General features: G+C 43.2%; 1 protein-coding gene across 1 annotated transcript in view; it reads left to right on the top strand.

The window, feature by feature from the left end:
• Nucleotides 1-4,818: 4,818 nt before the first annotated feature.
• LOC125395521 (NACHT, LRR and PYD domains-containing protein 8) overlaps nucleotides 4,819-21,440 on the top strand; it is a 32,871-nt gene continuing 16,249 nt past the window's right edge. Inside the window, exons 1-4 of the mRNA XM_085685817.2 lie at nucleotides 4,819-5,202; nucleotides 8,116-8,187; nucleotides 10,406-11,996; nucleotides 20,034-20,204. Coding sequence (XP_085541943.1) covers nucleotides 4,863-5,202; nucleotides 8,116-8,187; nucleotides 10,406-11,996; nucleotides 20,034-20,204 — 2,174 coding nt within the window. The 5' untranslated portion in view covers nucleotides 4,819-4,862. The remainder of the gene's footprint in view (nucleotides 5,203-8,115; nucleotides 8,188-10,405; nucleotides 11,997-20,033; nucleotides 20,205-21,440) is intronic.

The following is a 21,440-nucleotide window of genomic DNA, read 5'->3' as shown; positions in this document are numbered from 1 at the left end:
ACAATGTGAGTTCAAATCCCGGGCACTCGCAAAAAATCGGCATGGCGTGTTGTACAGTGCTGGGGAGTGAAGACAGCCACACAAAAGGAAAAGTATTGGCCCAGAACACCCCAAGACTAAGTTCTCAGTACAAAGGAGATTTATTTGCCCCAGAGGAACAGAGAGCAGGGAATAAGAAAGAGGAGGGTGAGAGAAGGGGGAGGGGTGTTTGTCCTGGAGGGACGAAGGACTGCCTCTGGAAAGAGAGAAAACAGACGTGGTCCATAGGCAAATTGCAATTTATAAAGGTAGAAGGGGAAACACCTGTGTTAGAATAAAGTGTTCAATTTTAATTGGGCATGTTAATTAGGTGAGCCAAAGGAGGACCTTTGATTGCTGGGCTTCAATCCTTCAATAGCTGAACCTTGGTAGTCAACCTCAGGAGGAGGAAGTGGCCAAATAAAGGAACAGACTGTGCTGGTTAGCTTTAGGAATGTGATCTAACGGTTTTTAGTAAGGCAGAGAGGATGGGGGAGAGGGGCAAGGCCTGCCAGAACCCCATGCTCGTGTGGACCAGTGTCCCTTCATCAGGAGCTCGCTGGCCATCCAGCCTAGCAGAAACAGTGAACTTCGGATTTGAAGCGCGATCCTGTCTCGGGGCAATAAAGAAGAGCAGTAAGAAAAAATTCTCAACATCTTCCTCTGGCCTCCGAGAGCATGGGTGAAGACGCCGGCATACACGCGCATGCGCACACTACATAAAAGGGACGCAGAGTGGTGTGCCAATGGTAGGCGTTGAGTTTCACCTGAGACAAGATGGAATGACAGAAATTGGTTGCAGCTCTCCCTAAGGACTTCATGACCTTTTTCATTTTTATTATTAGTGCTCCCCAAGTCCAATTAGTGCTGACCCATGTGTGTATAGGTGCGCGTAAGCTTGGAGCCAGGCACCAGGGTATGTAGGGTCTGAGCAGCCTATCAGCAGTTCCATTTCCCAGAGAAAGACAGTTCTCTCTCCCTCACCAAGAGCTTCTGAAAGAGCCCAATCACTATCGAAAAGGCTTTGGGAGTCTGCCCCCCGCACCCACCCCACCTGTACTGAAGTTTGACTGGCTTCAACTTGTGCCAGTCTTGTGGAGGCAGGGTCTCGCTGCCTTGGAATTCGCCTAGGCTCCCTGGCCAGTCACCCCCAGGGAGCAACATGTCTCTGCTTCCCCAGAACTTGGATTACAAGCATGATCTGACACGCTCACAATTTTTATGTAGGTTCTGGGGATCAAACTCGTGACTTCATGCGTGTCCAGCAAGCATTACCAATACCAATGAGCTATTTTTCTGGCCCAAGAATTATTTTGAGATAGGGTGTTGCCATGAAACCGAGGAAGGCTGGCCAAAATTCAAGATCTCCCTGCCTCAACCTCCCAAGATCTGGGATCTTAAGCATAGGTTCCCATTCCTGGCCAAGAAATATATTTCAATATTTCGCATATTCAAATATTTCAGCTGAATAATGTTTCCGTCTTTTTCTCATTTTTGTTAGTGCTTTGAGAATTTCCTATCATGCATTTTGACCGTATTCACCTCCTCCCCGCCTCCTTTCGGATCCGTTGCCACCCCCTTCTTACCCAACGTAATGTTTGACAGTGGGAGGATCTGAAAACTACATGACTTCTAAAATATTTTTTCTTTTACCCTGTATGTCAACCACTTTGTGAGCTGCTTGGGAGGGAAGGCATGTTTCTCGAAATGACTACCACGAATATCTCCACCCTCCCAACTGAACTTTATATTTAAGCGGTATATCAGAAAAGGTTAAAAAAAAAAAGGAGTATTATAAGGTGTAATATATTTGCATATAATCATGTTTCATGTCCTTTTGCACTTCATTATTTGGAGGGGGGCACTGTGTGCCTCAGTGTTCCTGTGGAGGGAGGTCAGAGGACAGCATCTGGCAGTCAGTGTTCTCCCTCTACCAGGTGGGCTCCAGGGACTGAACTCAGGTCATCAGGATTGGTAGCAAGTGCCCTGACCCACAGATCCATCTTGCCCACCCTGGGGACTGTGAAACCTCCTTCCACTCAACACCATTATCCTTTGTGTAAAGGCAGAGGACAAGTGAAGAAAGGTCACCTTGAGAATGTCTCAAAATGATTGCAAGGGTAAGTAGCGCAACTGGGGTAGATGCAGTTCTCCGAAGGGACCTTCGTGCAGCTTGTTCCGCTGCAGAAGTGGTTGGGGAGAAGGCCTGCCTCGCATTGGATGCACCTGGAAGAGCAAGCCTTGAAGACAGTGTACTTGGTGGGGGCGGGGCAGAGGTGATATACTAAGTGCTTACCAATCGGTACTGTGGGAAAGGAGCCAATGGAAAGAAGGATGCCATTGGCCTGGGTTCCCAGAGCCTATAAAGGATTGGGAAGGAGCCAAGAAGGGTTTGTTCTATCTGCTTGGGAAGATGTGTTTTTGCTAGAAGGAGACTAGAAGTCTGATCCATTTCAGAGGTGAGTGTTCTAATTTTTCTCATCATCTCAATTTTTTAGTTCTATTGACAGAGTTCACCCAACCCAGATGAAAATTTGTATTGAAAATACAAAACACAACACAACCAGAGACTCGTCTCTGAACTCAACAGTTCTCATGGATAAAATCCTTACCAGCCTCCCCAATTATCCCCATTTCTGACATAGTGTCCTAAATTCCAGTTCTGAGGCCTGAGCTCCAAGAGACTGGCCAAAGCTGACAATCCCCTAAAGCCCCAAAGAGGCCTGATCTCTGATCCTCTTGTGCTCAGGAGGTCCAGGTCAACCTCTAGCATATGTGTTAGGGTAAATCAAACACTATAGGCAGGAAGGGAGTTAGGTTAACCTCTGGCACATGTGCTGAGAAAAATCAAATGTTATAGACAGGATGGGAGTTAGGCAAAGAGCAGGGAGCAGAGACTTGAGAAACGCAGACTTTCACACCCCCTCCCTACACTATTCCTCCTTGGTTAAGGAAAGCGTTAGTTTCTCCCCGAGGCTCAGCTTTTGGGCATTAGCCAGGCTTCAGCTGCTGCTTCTACCGCTCAGCTGTTACCTGAAAGTCAAAACTGTTTGGGATGTTAAGTGAATTAAATCTGACTCAGAAACACAAACACCACATTTTCTATCCTATGAAGAATCTAAATAGATAGATAGATAGACAGACAGAGAGATAGATAGTTAGATAGAGATAGATAGATAGATAGATAGATAATATTTGATAGATAAATCAACAGATGGTGAATAGAAAGACAGCGGGATATAAATGATATACATAGATAATAAATAGGTAATAGTTGATAAATAGATCTAGATAGATGGTAGGTAAAATAATAAATGATAAAAATAGATGACAGATATTCGTGATTAATAAAGAAGTAGGTGGGTAGATATATAGCTAATGGGAAAGTGATAAGTAGATAAATAAATAATAGATTAATGAAAAATAAGTAGGGATGGCTAGGTAGGTGATATGTAGATAAAAATGATTGGTTGATGGTAGGTAGGTGATAGATGATTGATATATATGCTTGATAGATGGTTGATAGATGAATACTAGATGAAGATGTCAGGCAATAGACAGATTATAGAAAATTGATAGATAGATAAATAACAGTTGGATAGAAGGGATAGAGGTGGGTGATAGATCTGTAGATAGATCATGGGTGATAGGTGGTGTATAGCTATGGGATGGGTAAACAGGTGGGTAGTTAGATGATAGAGTATACATGGCTTTAGATGGCAGGACGGGAGAAGGGGGACCATTATGGAGGAGGATGTAACAGGAGACAGTAAGGGAAAACATAAATACTCCACAAATAGTGCACACTTTCCCTTACATGTGGACCTAGATTTAAAAAGATAGATGAAGCCAGGTGTGGTGATATATCCCTATAATCTTAGAACTCTGGAGACTGAGGCAAGAGGATTGTTGTGAATTCAAGGCTTTGTGGAAAGAGCCTCAAAAATATGTATATGGTATTAAAGCAGAAAAAAAGATTATTAAGGGAGGAAGTGAACAGTTGGAAAACAGATGAACATGAGCATTCATTTGGCCAAATAGTAGCTAAGAACAATAATACACATATATGCAAAGGTCATGATGAAACTCATCATTTGTGTGCTAAGTAAAAGTTGATGTTAAAAATTAAAAACCTACTTCATATGTGAAAGCAGAAGGGGAATTATCTGGGAAGAATATAGACAAGAGATGGTAATGAAGAGCCTGAGAAGTTCAATGCATGTGAGACATGCTTCTGAAAAGTCATAATGAAATTTATAATTTTATGCAATGAGTATATGTTGATAAAAGTAAATAAAAATAAAAGTGTTTGCTGAAAAAATTAATGGCATTCTTTGTACAATTAAAAATAAAGGATTAGGACCTGGAGAGATGGCTCAGCAGCTAAGAATACTTGCAGCCCTTGCAGGGGACATGGGTTCGATTCCCAGCACCCATATGGTGACTCATAACTGCCTGTATCTCCACTTCCAGGGGCTCTTCTCTGACCTCCTTGGGTATTTCACATGCATGATACACATCCATGCAGGCAAAGATATAAAGCAAAAAAATACTTTTTAAAATAATAAAGGATCAAGATTTGGGGTGTCGCTCGATAGAGGACTTGTCTAGCAGGCACAAGGCCTTAGGTTCCATCTGCAGCATGAGACACAAAGTGAGACTCAGAAAGAATGTTGAAGCATGGTGGCAGACTTCTTGTGAGATGTTGAAGTTCTCTGACTGTAGGGTGGTCTGGATTCTACCGCTGATGACCGTGCCGTGTCTTCACAGGCTTGTCTTGTTTGCTCTCTCCTGCTCAGTTGTATTTATCACTGACAGAGAAGTGTTGTTCACCTTGCGTGAGGATGAGTGGGGTAAGTCAAAGACTCCGCCATCTTACTTCTACCCAAACTTCGACACACACTCACTCCCTTGCCTCCCTGTGTGACAATGGGGTCATGGTGTACATGAGTTATTTAAGCAAGACGGAGCTACAAGCCTTCAAGAAGCTGTTGATGGAAAAGAAGCTCCTGCCGCACTCTCTCGGCATCACCTGGCAGCAGCTGAACAGAGCCAACTGGGCAGAGACGGTTCATCTCTTAGTAGAATCCCTTCCTGGAGAACTGGCCTGGAATGTGGCTCATGAAATCCTACAGACAATGAACCAGAGAAAGATTTGCTCCCTGCTACAGAAAGAGTTAGCGGGTAAGTGACGTACAGCACACAGGTGGGCGGGGGCTGAGGAGCTAGAGAGGCAGCTAAAGGGGCTGCCCTGTGACTTCCTGTTCACCTGCAAAGGAAAACAAAGAGTGAAGTCAGATGGTGGGTCGAATCTCCCGGCAAAATCTACTTTGTTGGATTTGTAAATTTGTAAGACTTTCATTTTTCTTTTGTGTGTGTGCATGTACACGTGTGCACGCATGTGGGAGCCCACACAGGCCAGAAGTGGGCATTCGATCATAGAGTTAGAGGCAGTTGTGGGGAGCCAGTGTGGGTGCTGGGAGCTGAACCCAGGTCCTCTGCAAGAGCAGTAAGTGTTCTTAACCACTGAGCCGTCTCTCTATCCCCTATATTTCTTCTTTTTAAAACCCTAACCAGATACTATTTATAAGAGATAGTCTGTGATTAAAAACACCAAAAACTTAGGGTATAGTTCAGTTGGTGGAGGGCGTGCACAGCACGGACCATCTCTAGGACCACATGTGCCAGATGTGGTGGTGCACGTCTGCAATCCCAGCACTAGGGAGGTGCCTACAAGAAGATGAGATGTTTAATTCATCTTTGGCTACATAGTGAGTTTCAGGTCCCAAATACATGTGACCCTATCTCAAAAAACAAGGATTCTGGGTCATTCGTAGACCTGAGCAGAGCAGCAAGCTAAGCTATGGCTCCCAGCTGAGCTCATGCAAGGCAATGCATTAAGTTCCTGTCCTGTGCACGAGTGTCTTCTCCAGTCCGGGCTATACCACATCTCTGTGCTTTCATTGATTTTATTGTTCAAAATGTAGTATTAAATAATCATCCAGTGATCCTGTGCTCTTGTGAAGAAATTCTTCATGTCAGAGAACTGTCCGTTAGATATGACTTGTAACACTGTTGTCTGTGAGTCTGATGTTAATGAATCAGCGAGATCTAAAGATAATATAGCAAATGAAATATATATGATAAAACATATTTAAACAATGTATTAAGCAAATATATTCAAATAGTATGCTAAACAAAATACCTCTAAATATGATATATATATATGTAAGATATATGCAAAACAATGTTGTATCTTAATCAACTGATGAAAATATAGTAACCAGAAACTCATAAGAAACTAACTTACTAAGCTCAGTGTGGTGGCACACTTCTTTAATCCTAATACCTGGGAATCAGAGGCAGATGGCTCTCTGTGATTTTGAGGCCAGCCTGGTCTATGTAGCAAGTTCCAGGACAGCCAGGGCTACATCGAGACCCTGTCTCAAAAGAGCAAAAAATTAATCTTCACTCTGAATTCTCATGGGAACCATGGTACTGGCTAACACAGTGTTTATGGTGATTCTAGAGAACATAGCAACTGTGGGTAGTAGATAACCCAATGGCTGCAAATATGTGTGCATATTACATATGTAAACATACACAATGTATGCACATTCATACATATACATAGATGTGTGCATGCATTGCACATATATGGATTATGTGCTGTGCTTCGGTTATCTTAGTACAGTTTTTATTGTATGTGGAAGTGGGGTGAACACATGCTCATGCACATGGGGTAGTCAAAGGACAACACTCGGGGGTCAGTGCTCTCCTCTCACCATGTGGGCACCCCTACCCACAAGCCATCTCACCAGCTAAAGTATGTATATCATACTGGATTAGGTTGACCAACCTAACCCAACAACCCATATGAAACGCTTGAGAATATGAAACATTTGGGTCACCAACATGATGCCACAAGTGGAAAATTCCACTTCTGAACTCATGTGATAGGTCATAGATAAGATATAGGCACACTAAAATTATTGTATCTTCGGGGCTGGGAAGTGGTTCATGGGACACTAAAAATATTGTACAAAACTGCTTTCAGGGCTGGGAAATGATTGGGGGAGGTCGGTAAATGCCTTACAGAGTGAGCTTGACAGCCTGAGTTTGACCTCTAGAACTTTTATAAAAGGTGAACTTTTATAAAAGGTGAACTTTTATAAAAGGTGAAGGTGGTGGCCATACATCCAAAATCCTACCATTCTTACAGCAGCTTGGGAGGCAGAGCTGGGAGAACTGACCAATAGCTTCTGAGCCAGCTAGTCAGGCACATACAGCACAGATACAGAAAAACAGAGAGAGACCCTGCCTCAAAAATAACACAGAGGGGAGAACCCTGAGTCTCAACAGGCTTCCGCACCTGTGCTGTAACTCGTGCCCTTCTCTCTCTCTCTCTCTCTCTCTCTCTCTCTCTCTCTCTCTCTCTCTCTCTTTCTCTCTCTGTCTAATTTTTTAAAACCACCTTTAGATTGTATAGAAGGTGCTAAGGAAATATAAATGAATGAAAAGACAGCCAGCTGGATTTCCTGGCAGAAATCAAGTCTCTGGCAGAGGAGAGAACCCCCTTGGGTGAGGCTTTCAAGCAAAAAGAAAAATAGCAATAGATAGAGATGATGTCATCGAATCAGGAGCTTACAACATCCACAGAAACCCACTGGAGAAGTTAACACAATCAGCTGGGGTTCATAACGGTGCCTTTTCTCCATAACTGAGCTTCCGATGACTGAATTCCAGGCTTCTATTTCCCACTGCAGACACTTTCATACCCTGGGATAAGCAATAAGCCTCTGTTGAGTAGGATCCCCTTCCATCTCTTCTTGAGAACCCTGTGTTTTATTCTCGAGCTGTTTGATTCTCTCCCTGTCATGGAGTTAGAGTAAAAAGCCCCTCCCACAGACAAAGGGTTCTGGAGAGCACTTGACATACATATGCTTAGGTCTCAAGTGTAGAGAAAGGGACCCCACTTTCAGAGCCAACTTCTCAGTCACCTTAAATCGCACGTGACAGTTTCCCAGTATAATGTCCATTAGACTCTGTTGTGGGAGTTCATTCTGATGGGCCTGTCACTTTTCTCATTCATTGCAGACCTTCCTGCCGTGGTATCAGTGGACTCCCATCTAAGGAAAACACCGCTGAGTCTGACGAAAGAAGAATGCGGTACGTGCTAGCCATGTTAGTCTGGTGAAAGTGGGGCACAGGCTGGAGCAAAAAGCTCGGATGCCTCGTCAGCGTAGACTGTACGTGAAAGTGGAAGTCTCTCTTCTACTCATCAAAATTTAGGCAAAAAATAGTGTTTGTGGACTCACGTGACCACAGGAAGCCCAGTCTCCATGCCACCTGGATGCAGGTGCTCTAAAAACATCATCAAAGATGCTTTTCTGCCTTCCTTATGGGTCAGCCTTTTGTAGAAGCTGGTTCTGAACAGTCTCTCCCTTGCACAGTAAACACCTTCATGCCCAGCTAATTTAAAGAGCACCAGCTTAAGAGTATGTTTTCCAATGCAAAATTCCTCAAATTGGGGCCAGTGAACGAAAAAGGTCATATTACCTGATTTAAAAAGGGACTCCAGTTAGTTAAGAAAAACTACTGTATAGTTATCCCTCGATATCTTAGGGGAGTTTGCCAACATGCACGGATGCTAAAGTCTCTTATATGTAATGATGCAGCATCTGCACGTAACTTCCACACATCCCTCCCATGCACTTGACATTGTCAGCCAGTTGTTTCTTTTTTTGCTGCTTGAGAACTTCATACATGCTTGCATTGTGATTTGATCAGACCTACCTCCATTCCCTCTCTTCCAGTCCTCCCAAATCTTGCGTCACTTTTCTTTCCTAACTTCAGTTGCTCGTTTTTTACCCTCACTGGGTACACTTAGTGCTTCTGACATGTCCATTGCTAGAGGGCTGTGATGATTTAAAAGAAAGTGGCCCCCAAAGGGCGTGGCCCTAACAGGCGGTGTGACCTGGCTGGAGGAAGTGTGTCACTGTGGGGTGGTCCCTTCTCTCAAGCTTCACTCGTTATGGCAGTCAGATCGACTTCCTGCTGCCTCTGAGTCAAGAGAGAGGACTCAGCTCCAGCACCACATCTGCCTGCTCCCCATCCCAATGGTAATGAACTGAACCTCTGGACTGTAAGCGAGTTACCTCAACTAAAGGTTTCCATTTAAGAGTTGCCTTGGGTATGGTAGCTTTTCACAGCAATAAAAATCCTCCCTAAGACAAGAGCCGTCTACCGGAACACAGGCAGCCTTGGGCGCCACACCTGAGGAAAACCTGCTGCCTCCACCAGCAGCCATCAGGTGCTGATAGCTCTCAACTAGGGGTGGGATTTTATGAGCCCCTCCCCTTCCACGCTGAGATTTTGGGCTGGCTCGATCTTCTGCAGGCCCTGTGCGTGCTGTCACAGTCTCTTGCGAGCCGATGAGTGTGATGGCCCTGCTATAACCATGCAAACACATTTCCACTACAGACATCCACTACCTCTGCCTCTTACAATCTTTCTGCCTCATCTTCTTCAATGATCTCTGAGCCCTGGAGGAAGGGAATGTGCTTCAGACGTCCCATTTGGTACCTACTGTGATGGCAATTCTATAAATAACTAATTGAGTTTCTCTGTTATTTATGTTGAGGTGTGTGTGCACGTGTGTGCGCACACACACACACACACACACACACACGAGCATGCTGCAGCATGTCTGTGGAGGTTAGAAGACAATTTGCTGGTGTCCCTTCTCTCCCAGGTATCACGCTCAGGTCATCACCCTTGGCAGCATGAGACTGTCCCCACTGAGCTGTCTTGCCAGACCTGCCAGTCACCATTATATTTAATTGTTTGGGAATGATGATTCTTTAAAAGAAGATACATGTTCAGCACAAGCACAACTTTCAATCCATAGCTAATTGAATACATGTTGCAGAAACCACAGATTGTGGTAGTCTGGCTACCTCTATAAGATGCTCTCCTTCGGCCCTTAGTTTCCTCTGGGTCTGTTTCCTCATACCATTTGATTGAGAGAATCTGTTACACATTAGCGTAATTTGTTTTGTTTTGTTTCCACTACCAGAATCCTATTTCTGATATCTCTAGATTCTAGGGATGGAAGAATGAATTAAGATGCCTGCTGTAGCTAGCCCCTAGCTTGGGTGGTTCCATCATGGAACTATTGTGAACAACACTGTCAGGAATAGCCATGTGGCTGTATCTCTGTGTTATGTGACTTGCAATCTAGTTCAAGGGCTTGAGGGTGGGAAGACGGGTTCCCAAAGGAAATTCAAACATCTTATGGAGGTTGGCATACACTAACACGCTGTATTTTTTTATCAGTGCTCTAAGCAACTCTAAAGGAATTATCTGTGTTTCTTCATGATTCTAGATAAAATACGGGAGTACAAACAGCGCGTGATAGAAAAGAGCCTCCCTTTGTGGGACAATACCGTCTGGCCTGGAAACCAAGCAGACTTTTTGTACCTCAATGTGAGAAACCACGAGGCAATCTTGCCATATCTCTTTCTACCCAGGAGTCCCCAGCGGAAACAGCCTAAGGTAGTGGTCATTCATGGAATTCCTGGTATTGGAAAAACAACGCTGGCCAAAAAAATCATGCTGATGTGGGCGCACAATGAGTTCTATGCACACAAGTTCAAGTTTGCTTTCTATTTCCACTGCCGGGAACTGAACTGGGTGGGAGAGCGCAGCTTCTCGGAGCTGATTGAGGGCCAAGGGCTTAGGTCTCAGGCTCTCGTGTCTAAGATTCTATCCAGACCAGATCAACTTCTGCTCTTGTTGGATGGCTTTGAGGAGCTCACATCTTCCCTCATCACAAGACCATCTGTCATGGTGGAAGACTGGAACCAGAAATTGCCTGGGGCTTTTCTCCTGAGCAGTTTGTTAAGCAAAACGATGCTTCCAGAAGCCACACTCCTGATCCTGGTGAGACCGATTTCCTGGAGAGGAGTTGAACTCTTAGTCAATGGTCCCTCCCATGTCATCCTGACTGGATTTAGCAGGACTGAAACGCTTGACTATTTCAGGTTGTATTTCAGAGGCAAAACGACAAGGAATCAAGTTGTGGATTTTGCCATGAGAAACACCATTCTCTTGTCCATGTGTCGGGTCCCTGTGGTGTGCTGGATAGTGTGCCATTCTCTAAGAAAAGTAATGCAGAAAATGGTAAATCTCACAACGGCTTGTCCAAATGCAACATCTGTGTGTGTGTTGTATCTGGCTACCCTGTTCCCAACCATATGTAAGAAACTTTCCGGCAGTAATTACCAAAAGCAATTGGAAGGTGTGTGCCGTCTGGCTGCTCAGGGTGTATGGGACCTGAAGAGTGTGTTTGATAAGACGGACTTTCAGCATGTCAAGGTGGATGAGGCCACCATAGACACTTTTCTTCAAGTGAACATTCTTCGAAAGCTACAAAACCAAGGCGACCGTTACATGTTTGCCTTGTTTATCTTCCAGGAGTTTTTTGGCGCCCTGTTTTATATTCTTTTTTTCCCCCAAAGAATTATTTATTATCACCCACTGAGTCAAGTGAACATTCAGGATCTGATTGCAATGTCGAGAGCCAGAGAAAGCTGTGAGACTCAGATGGGGCTTTTCTTATTTGGTCTTTTAAATGAAGCATGTGCTGAAATCGTGATGAGGTCCTTCAACTGCAGAATAGCCTTGGGTAACAAGTTGAAGGCCATTAGCGTGATAACCCATTTGAATGACTATGGATGCTATGACTGCTCACAGCTCTTTCCCTGCCTGACCGAAATCGCGGAGAAGAGCTTTGTCCACAGTGCCCTGGAAAACTACAAGAAAGTCTCTTTGAAGATCAGGAGCCTGAAGGACCTTCAACTGTCTGCGTTTTGCCTTAGGTACTGCCAAGGTTTGGAGAAAGTAGAACTAACTCTGTCGAGAGCCTTCCAACAGGAGCTTTGGCCGGACTCAGAAGATCCTTCCCCGGGCACTCAGTGAGTGTTTAGTCTTTGGTAGTAGCCTGCTGTGCTCTGGGGTTTCTACCTCCTGGGAATGCGGGAAGCAGTTGTGTTCTGATCTTGTTGTTACTGTTCTGTTTTCGTTTAGATTTTATTGGGTGCATGTGAATGCTTTACCTACATGTATGTCTGTGCACCACATGTGTCTGGTGCGCTAAGAGATCAAGAGTGGGCACTGGATCCCCTGGAATTGGGGTTAGGGTTGGTTGTGAACCAACATGTGGGTCCTGGGAAGCAAAACTTGGCCCTTTGTAAGAGCAGCAAGTTCTCTGAGACACCCTTTCCAGCCACTTGGGTAGTTTTTAAATTATGTTTTATTTATTTAATGTGGAGATGGGTGCATGCCTACCAGGGTACACAGGTGGAGGCCAGGGGACAACTTGCAGGAGTTAGGTCTCCCTTTCCAGCGTGTGGGTCGCAGGGGTCGAACTCAGTTTGAAGGGCGTGGTCCCTACTGAACCATCTTGCTGAGTCAGTGTTAGTTTAGGCTAGTGAAGACCCCAAATCTTTCTGCTCTCTCGTTTATATGATTCTTCTAACTTATTTGTGGTTTGGTCTTGGTTTGTTTTGGCTTTTTGAGACTAGGTCTCTCTCTGGAGCCCTGACTGTCCTGGAACTCACTTTGTAGACCAAGCCGTCCTTGAACTCATAGAGATCCACCTGCTTCTAGAAGCCTCCTGAATGCTGGCATTGAAGGCATGGCCTGATGCTTTTATCTTAAATGCCAGCCCTGTGTTTCCTCAATTTTTTTCGTGTATTTTTTCTTTTATTGAAATATATATATATTATATATATTATATATATTATATATATTATATATATATATATATGGAGAGAGAGAGAGAGAGAGAGAGAGAGAGAGAGAGAGAGAGAGAGAGAAGATTTCTCTGTTTCTCTGTGTAATAGTCCCGGCTGTCCTGAAACTCACTCTGTAGACCAGGCTGGCCATGAGCTCACTAAGATTCTCTTGTCTCTGCCTCCCAAGTGCTGGGATTAATGGTGTGTGCCATCACTGCCCAGCAAAAATAGATTTTTTTCTCACATAATATATCCTGATTATTATTTCCTTTTCCTATCCACCTCCCAGTTACTCCCCTACCCATCTCCCATCTTGATTCATTCCCTTTCCCTCTCTAAAACAAACAGGCTTCTGAGGGATAATAATAAAATAAAATAAGATAAGATAAAATAGAATATAATAAGAGAAAACAAAAGCAAACATGTTGGAATTGAACAAAACCAGTAAAAAGAAAAGAGCCCAAGAGAAGGCACAAGAAACACACTCGGGAACCCCATTAAAAAAAAACCACTAAACCGGAAGCCATACTGTGTACACAGAGGACCTGGTGCAGACCTCTGTGGGCCCTGTGTGTGTTACCTCAGCCTCTGTGAATTCATATGAGCTTTGCTCATGATGATGTAGAGGACCTTATTCGCCTGGTGTCCTCCATCCCCTCTGGCTCTTACATTCTTTTCACCTCCTCTTCCAAAGGGTTCTCTGAGCCCTGATGGGAAGGATTTGATAAAGATGCCCCATTTAGGACCGAGTGTTCTGAAGTCTCCCACTCTCTGCATAGTGTCTGACTGTGGGTCTCTGTATTTGTTCCCATCTGCTGCAGGAGGAAGTGTCTCTGATGATGGCTGAGCAAGCCATTGATCTATGAGTATAGCAGGATGTAACTGGGAGTCATTTTATTGCTTCTTTTTTGCTTTAGACTTGTAGTGTTTGACTTATCCTAGGTCTCTGGGCTATCTAATCTCTGGTTCTTAGTCACCCGAGCAATGTCAGGTATGGATTCCATCTCTACTTTTCCCATTGTGCATTTCTGGCTTTTTATTAATCAAAAATCAGGTATCCAAAGGTGTGGCTTTATCTCTAGAGCTTCAATTCCATTCTATTGCCTGCTGTCTCTGTTTTGGGGCCGATACCAAGCTATTAGAATTTGAAATTGGGGTTAGTGATACTTCCTGCAGTATTTTTATTATCCAGGGTTGTTTTCGCTGTCCTAGGTTTTTGTGTATATGTTTCCATATGAAGCTGAGAATTGTCCTTTAAAGTTCAGTGAGGAATTATGTTGAGATTTTGATGGGGATTACATTTGGTAAGATGGCCTTTTTTACTAAGTTAATCCTACCAATCCATGAACATGGGAGATCTTTTTGTTTTCTGACATCATCTTCAACTTCATTCTTGAGTCTTTTAAAGTTTTTCTCATACAGGTCATTTTCACTTACTTGATTAGAGTTACCCACAAGATATTTATAGTGTTTGAGGCTATTGTGACAGCTGTTTCCCTGATTTCTTTCTCATTCCATTTTTCACTTGTATATAGCAGGGCTTATGTGAGTTAATTCTGTATTGAGCTACCTTGCTGAAAGCGTTTATCAGTTGTTGGAGTTCTCTGCTGGAATTTTTAGGGTGTATACTATCATATCATCTTCAAATAAAGATTTTTGATTTCTTCCTTCCCAGTCTGTATCTCCTTGACTTCCTTCAACTGTCTTAATTGCTCTGACTAATACTTCAAGTACTATATTTATTAGGCACGGAGAGCATGAACAACCTTATCTTGTTCTTCTTCCTGGACTTGCTTTGAGTTCCTCTCCATCTAATTTGGTTTTAGCTATAGGTTTGCTGTATATTGTCTTTATTTTATTTAGGTCTGTTCCTTGTATCCATGTTCTGTCCAGGACTTTTATCATGGAGGGGTGTCAGATTTAGTCAAAGACTTTTTCAGCATCTAATGAGATGATCATGTGATTTTTTTTCTTTTAATTTGTTTATATGGTGGATTATATTTCTTGATTTTTGTGTGTTGAACCATCCCTACATCTCTAAGATGAAGCCTACTTGATCATGGTAAATAATATTTTTGATGTGTTCTTTGATTCGGGTTTTGAGTATTTTATTGAGCATTTTGGCATCTATGTTTTGAGGGAAATTGGTCTGCAATTCTCTTTGTTCTTTTTGTTGGTTCTTTACTCCATTTGGGTATCAGGTTCACTGTGTCCTCATAAAGTGAATCTGGCAATGTTCCTTCTGTTTCTATTTTATTTAATAATTTTAGGAGTATTGGCATTAGCTCTCCTTTCAAATTCTGATAGAGTTCTCCTCTGAAGCCATCTAGCCCTGGGTTGGTTTTTTTTTTTTGGTTTTTTTGTTGTTGTTGTTGTTGTTGTTGGTTGGTTGGTCTGGGATAATTAGTGACTGATTCTGTTTCACTAGCGGTTATAGATCTATTTAAATTATTTATATAATCTTTATTTAACTTTTGCAAGTTGTATGTATTTTAAAAATTATTCATTTCTTTTAGATTTTCCCATTCGGTAGAGAACAGGTTTTTAAAAATAAGTCCATATAATTCTATGGATTTTCTTGGTGTCTGTTGTTATGTCTCCCTCTTCATTTTGTTAATTGAATATCCTTTCTCTACCTTGTAGTTAATTTGTATTAAGGTTTGTCAATCTTATCAATTTTAATCAAAGAACCAACTCTTCATTTCATTGATTCTTTTTATTGGGTATTGTTGTTGTTGTTTCTATTTTATTGATTTCAGCCCTGAGATTGATTCTTTCTTTCAGTTCATCCCTTCTGGGTGTGGTTTCTCCCTTTTGTTCTAGAGTTTTCAAATGCGCTGTTATGTTACTAATATGAGATCTCTCCGTTTTTTTAAATGGAGGCACTTTCCTATGAACTTGCCTCTCAGAACTGCTTTCATTGTGTCCTTTAAGTATGGGTATATTGTGGGTTCATTTTCACTCAATTCTGGGAAGTCTTTTTTAATTTCTGTCTTGATCAATTTTTTATTCAATAGTGAGTTGTTCAGTTTTCATGAGTTTGTACGCTTTCTGTTGTTTCTGTTGTTGTTATGCAACCTTAATCTACAGTGGTCTGATAGGATGTGGAGGGCTATTTCAGTTTTCTTGTGTCTGTTGAGACTTACTTTGTAATTGACTACATGGTCAATTTTGGAGAAAATACCATGAGATGCTGAGAAGGAGGTGTGTGTGTGTGTGTGTGTGTGTGTGTGTGTGTGTGTGTGTGTGAGTGTGTGTGCTTGGGTGAAATGTTCTGTAAATATTTGTTAGGTCCATTTGGTTTATAATGTCTGTTAACTCCAGCATTTCTCTGTTTGGATTCAGTCTATATGACCGGTCTATTGATGAGTGCGGGCTACTGAAGTCTCCCACTATCAGTGTGTGAGGGTCAATGTGGGATTTAAGCTGTAGTAGTGTTTCTTATAAAAATAAAAGAGTGTGGGGGAGAGGTGCCCTTGTGTTTGGGGCATAGATGTTAAGAGTTGCAATGTCCCCTTGGTGGTTTTTTTTCTAATGAGTTTATACTGTTCTTCTTTATCTCTTCTGTTTAAATTTTTTTTGAAGTCTGTCAGCTATTAAAATGGCTACATCAGGTTTCTTCTTCTTCTTCTTCTTTCTTCTTCTTCTTCTTCTTCTTCTTCTTCTTCTTCTTCTTCTTCTTCTTTTTCTTCTTCTTCTTTTTCTCCTTCTTCTTCTTCTTTTCCTCCTTCTCCTAATCTTCCTTCTCCTACTCTTCCTTGTCCTCCTTCATCATCTTCTTTTGTTTTTTTCCATTCAAAAATTTCCACTTCCTCCCCTCCTCCCATTCCTCTCCCACTCCTCCACTCACCCTCCTCCCTCCCCCTCCAGTCTTAAGAGAGGATACCCTGCCATGTGGGAAGTTCAAGGCCCTCCCCGCTCCATCCAGGCCTAGGAAGCTGTGCATCCAAACAGACTAGAGTCCCAAAAAGCCAGTACATGCAGTAGAAACAAGTCCCAGTGCCATTACCAATGGCTTCTCAGTCAGCCCCCATTGTCAGCCACATTCAGGGAGTCCAGTTTGATCACATGCTTGTTCTGTCCCAGTCCAGCTGGATTTGGTGAGCTCCCATAAGATCAGACACACTGTCTCAGTGGGTGGACGCACCCCTTGCCGTCCTGACTTCCTTACTCAACTTTTCCCTCCTTCTGTTCCTCAACTGGACTTTGGGAACTCAGTCCAGTGCTCCAATGTAGGTCTCTGTCTCTATCTCCATCCATCGCCGGACAAAGGTTCTTTGGTGATATTCGAGATATTCATCAGTGTGACTATCCAATGATAATCTTTTTTGTTTTTTTGAGACAGCGTTTCCCTGTGTATTTCTGGCTATCCTGGAACTCCCTCTATAGATCAGGCTGACAGGTTGGTTTAGAACTCATAAAAATCCTCTGCCTCCTGAGTATTGGGATCAAAGGCATGTGCCCAACTACTAGTTTGCTTCTTAGATCCATTTGTTTGGAATGTCTTTTTCTATCCTTTTATCCTGAGGTGATGTCTATCTTTGATGCTGAGGTGTGTTTCTTGGCTACAGCAGAGGGATGGGTCATGTTTTTTAACCCATTCTGTTAGTCTGTGTCTTTTCATTAGGGAACTGAGACCATTGATGATGAGAGATATCAATGAGCAGTGTTTGTTGATCCCTGTTTTTATTTTGGTGTGTGGTGTGTGTGTGTGTGTGTGTGTGTGTGTGTGTGTGTCTGTCTGTCTGTCTGTCTGTCCTCATGCGCGTTTCCCTTCTTCTAATTTGTTGGTCTGGGATTATTTATTCCTTGTGTTTTGGGGGGGTGAACTCTTTAGGTTGGAGTTTTCCTTCTAGCACCTTCTGGAGGGCTAGATTTGTAGATAGATATTGCTTAAATTTGGTTTTATTTTGGAATGTCTTGTTTTCTCCTTTATGTGCCAAGGAGCTTTCTTTTCTAGTACTTTCTATTTTGTATTCTATATGTTTCCTGTACCTTGATAGTCATCTTTTTCTTTAGGTTAGGAAAGTTTCTTCTATGATTTTTTGAATTTTTCTTTGCCTTTGACTTGGGTTTCTTCTCTTTCCTCTATCCCTGTTATTCATAGATTTTTCTTTCCACAGTGTCCCAGTTTTCCTGAATGCCTTGTGACAGAATATTTTTAGATTTAGCATTTTTTGACTGATATCTTCGTTTCTTCTATCGTCTCTTCAATGCCTGAGATTCCATCTTCCATCTCTTTTGTTCTAGGTTAAGCATGCCTCTAGGGCTCCTGTATTAGTTCCCATAGTTTTTATTTTATATTTTCCTTGGTTTGATTTTTTTATTGATTCTATTTCCATTTTCAGGCCTTGAAATGTTTTATTCATTTTCTTCCATGGTGTTTTTGTGTTTTCATAGATTTTTTTTAATTAATTTATTTATTTATTAAAAATTTCCACCTCCTCCCCTCCTCCCATTTTCCTCCCCCTCCCCCCACTTCCCCTCCCTCCTCCATCTCCAGTCCTAAGAGAAGTCAGGGTGCCCTGCCCTGAAGTCCAAGGCCCTCCCCCCTCCATCCAGGTCTAGGAAGTGCATCCAAACAGACTAGGCTCCCAAAAAGTCAGTATATGCAGTAGAATCAAAATCCTGTGCCATTATCATTGGCTTCTCAGTCAGCCCTCATTGTCAGCCACATTCCGAGAGTCCAGTCTGATCACATGCTCATTCAGTCCCAGTCCAGCTGGCCTTGGTGAGCTCCCATTAGATCAGTCACACCGTCTCAGTGGGTGGACGCACCCCTCGCAGACCTGACTTCCTTACTCAACTTCTCCCTCCTTCTGCTCTTTATCTGGTCCTTGGGAGCTCAGTCCAGTGCTCCAGTGTGGGTCTCTGTCTCTATTTCCATCCATCATCAGATGAAGGTTCTATGATGATATGCAAGATATTCAACAGTGTGGCTATGGGGGAAGGCCAGTTCAGGCACCCTCTCCTCTGCTGCCCAAGGACCTAGCTGGGGACATCCCCTTGGACACCTGGGAACCCCTCTAGAGCCAAGTCTCTTGCCAACCCTAAAATGGCTCCCTTAATTAAGATAGCTTCTTCCCGGCTCCCATAACCACCCTTCCTCCATCTCAACCATCCCACTCCCCTAAGCTCTCCCCAATCCTCTCCTTCTCCCTACTCTCTCCCCTTCTCCCCTTCCTCCCATCCTACCCCTACCCCCATTCTCCCAACTTTTGCGATCTTGTCTGCTTCCAATTTCCAGGAGGAGCTATATATGTTTTTCTTTAAGGGATTTTTTTTCATTTCCTCTTTAAGGATCAGTACCATCTTGAGACAGGCTGTTTGAAGATCTTTTGATTGTTCTTTAGCTATGTTAGAATATTCAGGGCTTGCTGGGCCCTAGTGAAGACATACTGTCTTGGTTGTTACGGTTGGATTTTTTATGCTGGCATCTAGGCATCTGGGGTTGAGAAGACTGTAATTCTAGGTGCTAATATCTGTTCTTGTCATTATCAGGTGGGTGTTTTGTTCCTTAGTTTCTGGTTGCTTTCTCAGGTTCTTAGGAGAATATGGTGGCTGTGTGTTGCTTAGTAGAAAATTCATCTGGGCCAGTGTGGCCACTGGGAGTCCCAGGTAAAATGCATTTCTAGGTGTCTGGAGCTGACATTTAGGAATGGGGTTAGGGAAGGAAGGGGAGCGTGTGAGGGAGCAGTAGGGAGTTAAGTGGGTCACTGAAAATGGGGGCAGAGAGTGAGGTGGGGTCATGGCAGGTCTGCTACAGGGCTGTGGATGAAACTAGGGGTTTGAATTTGGAAGAATGGAGAGAGAGGTGAAGATTTTTAGTTAGCCTCTGGCTTAGCTGGCCAGAGTGGCCTGCGGACTCCCTGAGAATGCCTGCCTGCCTGCCTGCCTGCCTGCCTGCTAAAGCTGATAGCTGACATGAAGCATTGAACGGACGGGGGTGAGTTTGGAGGAAGATCTGTTTGAGTCACTCAGAACTGGGAGTGGGAGGCTGGAGCAGGTGTCTGCACGAAGCCGTGGATAAGACTGGGGAACTGGTTTTGGAGGATCTGAAGGGGAGGTGGAGGTCTACAGTTAGCCTACCTGCTTCCCCAGCTGGAGCGGCCTGCAGGCTCCCAGGCTGCTTATTCAACTTTAAACTTGAATTTTCCTTGAGTTTAATGTCAATCTTGGGCCCTTACCCTCATTTTGTTCCATCCTTTCACTCAGACTGAGAAAGGATAAGATCGTCTTGAGTTGGTGGCAAGATATCTGCTCTGTGTTTGAAACAAATAAAAATCTGAAAGTGCTGACAGTAACTAACAGCGTCCTGGAGGCCCTGTTCATAGAGACAGTCACCACCACCCTGCAGAAGCCCCAGTGTAAAGTGCAAAGGTTACAGTGAGTACTGTATTCTATATTTGTTTACTCTTCTGTTACTATGGCAACAAAATGCATGGACACAAAGCCAGCATGGAGCCCATCATGCCGGGGGAGACTGGGCAACATGGAGGAAGGGCACAGTGCAGAAGCAGGAAGACGGATGTCCACATTTCAACCACACGCACAGGAAAGAGCAAGAAGAGGGTCTAGGCTATGAAACCTTAAAGCCCGCCCCTAGTGATGTACTTCCTCCAGTGAGGCTCCACCTCCTAAAAGTTCCATAACCTTCCCAAAGGACACAACCAAACACAGACCAAGTGTTCAAACACGTGAACCTATATGGTTTCAAATCTCAAATTCAAATCTCTACAAGTACAAAACACAAGTATATCCCAGAGAATAGTGACCACTTCCTGGGCGGAAGGAAGCCTGTGGAAATAATCTATTTCCATTTAACTTCCTTATTCCCTCTTCTATTCCACTCTATGGGGAAGAAATACACACACTGAGCTATTTTTTTTAACATAGTTGCATCATTTTTAGTGGCTCTCAAAGCTTTATCTTTGTAGTGTGTTTCATTACGGCATTTTCATGGTCTTCACAAGGTTTTTACAGAATTGATAGTGACTTATCCAAAAGACAAGTGTTCCCATAGCTCTGCCATTGGGTTCTCTGTATGGGGTTTCTATACGCTTCCTGTATATAGCTGTCTATTGGTCTGTCGGCTGTATAGGGTTGTGACAGGGAAGAGCTGTACGGAGCTTGCAGAAGACCTGAGTTTAGTTCCCAAAACCCATATCAGGCAGTTTACAACTACTTATAATTCTTTTCCTGGCCTCTGTGGATACCTGCACACACTCACTCAACACACACACACACACACACACACACACTCAACACATGTGAATGAAGATACACACACTCAACACACAGGCACCACACACAAATGCTCAACACATAAGCACACACATTCAACACACACATACTCAACACAAGCATGCACACAGACTCATACACTCACTCAACACACATGCACACATTGGCACTCAACACACATGAATGCAAACATACATCATAATAAAATAATAATAATAACAATAAAAATAAAATAATAATAATAATAACAAATAATAAAATAATAACAAAAGCTGGGTGTGGTAGTACATACTTTTAATTTCAGCATTCAAGATGTATAGGCAGGTGACTCTCTATTGGCTAGAGGCCAGCCTGTTTTGCATGATGACTTACAGACCA

Source organism: Myodes glareolus, chromosome 1, assembly GCF_982192425.1.
Source record: "Myodes glareolus chromosome 1, mMyoGla1.1, whole genome shotgun sequence".
In the NCBI taxonomy this organism is placed as follows: domain Eukaryota; kingdom Metazoa; phylum Chordata; class Mammalia; order Rodentia; family Cricetidae; genus Myodes; species Myodes glareolus.
The sequence above is the reverse complement of the archived record's forward strand: the minus strand, read 5'-3'. Positions and strand labels throughout refer to the sequence as shown.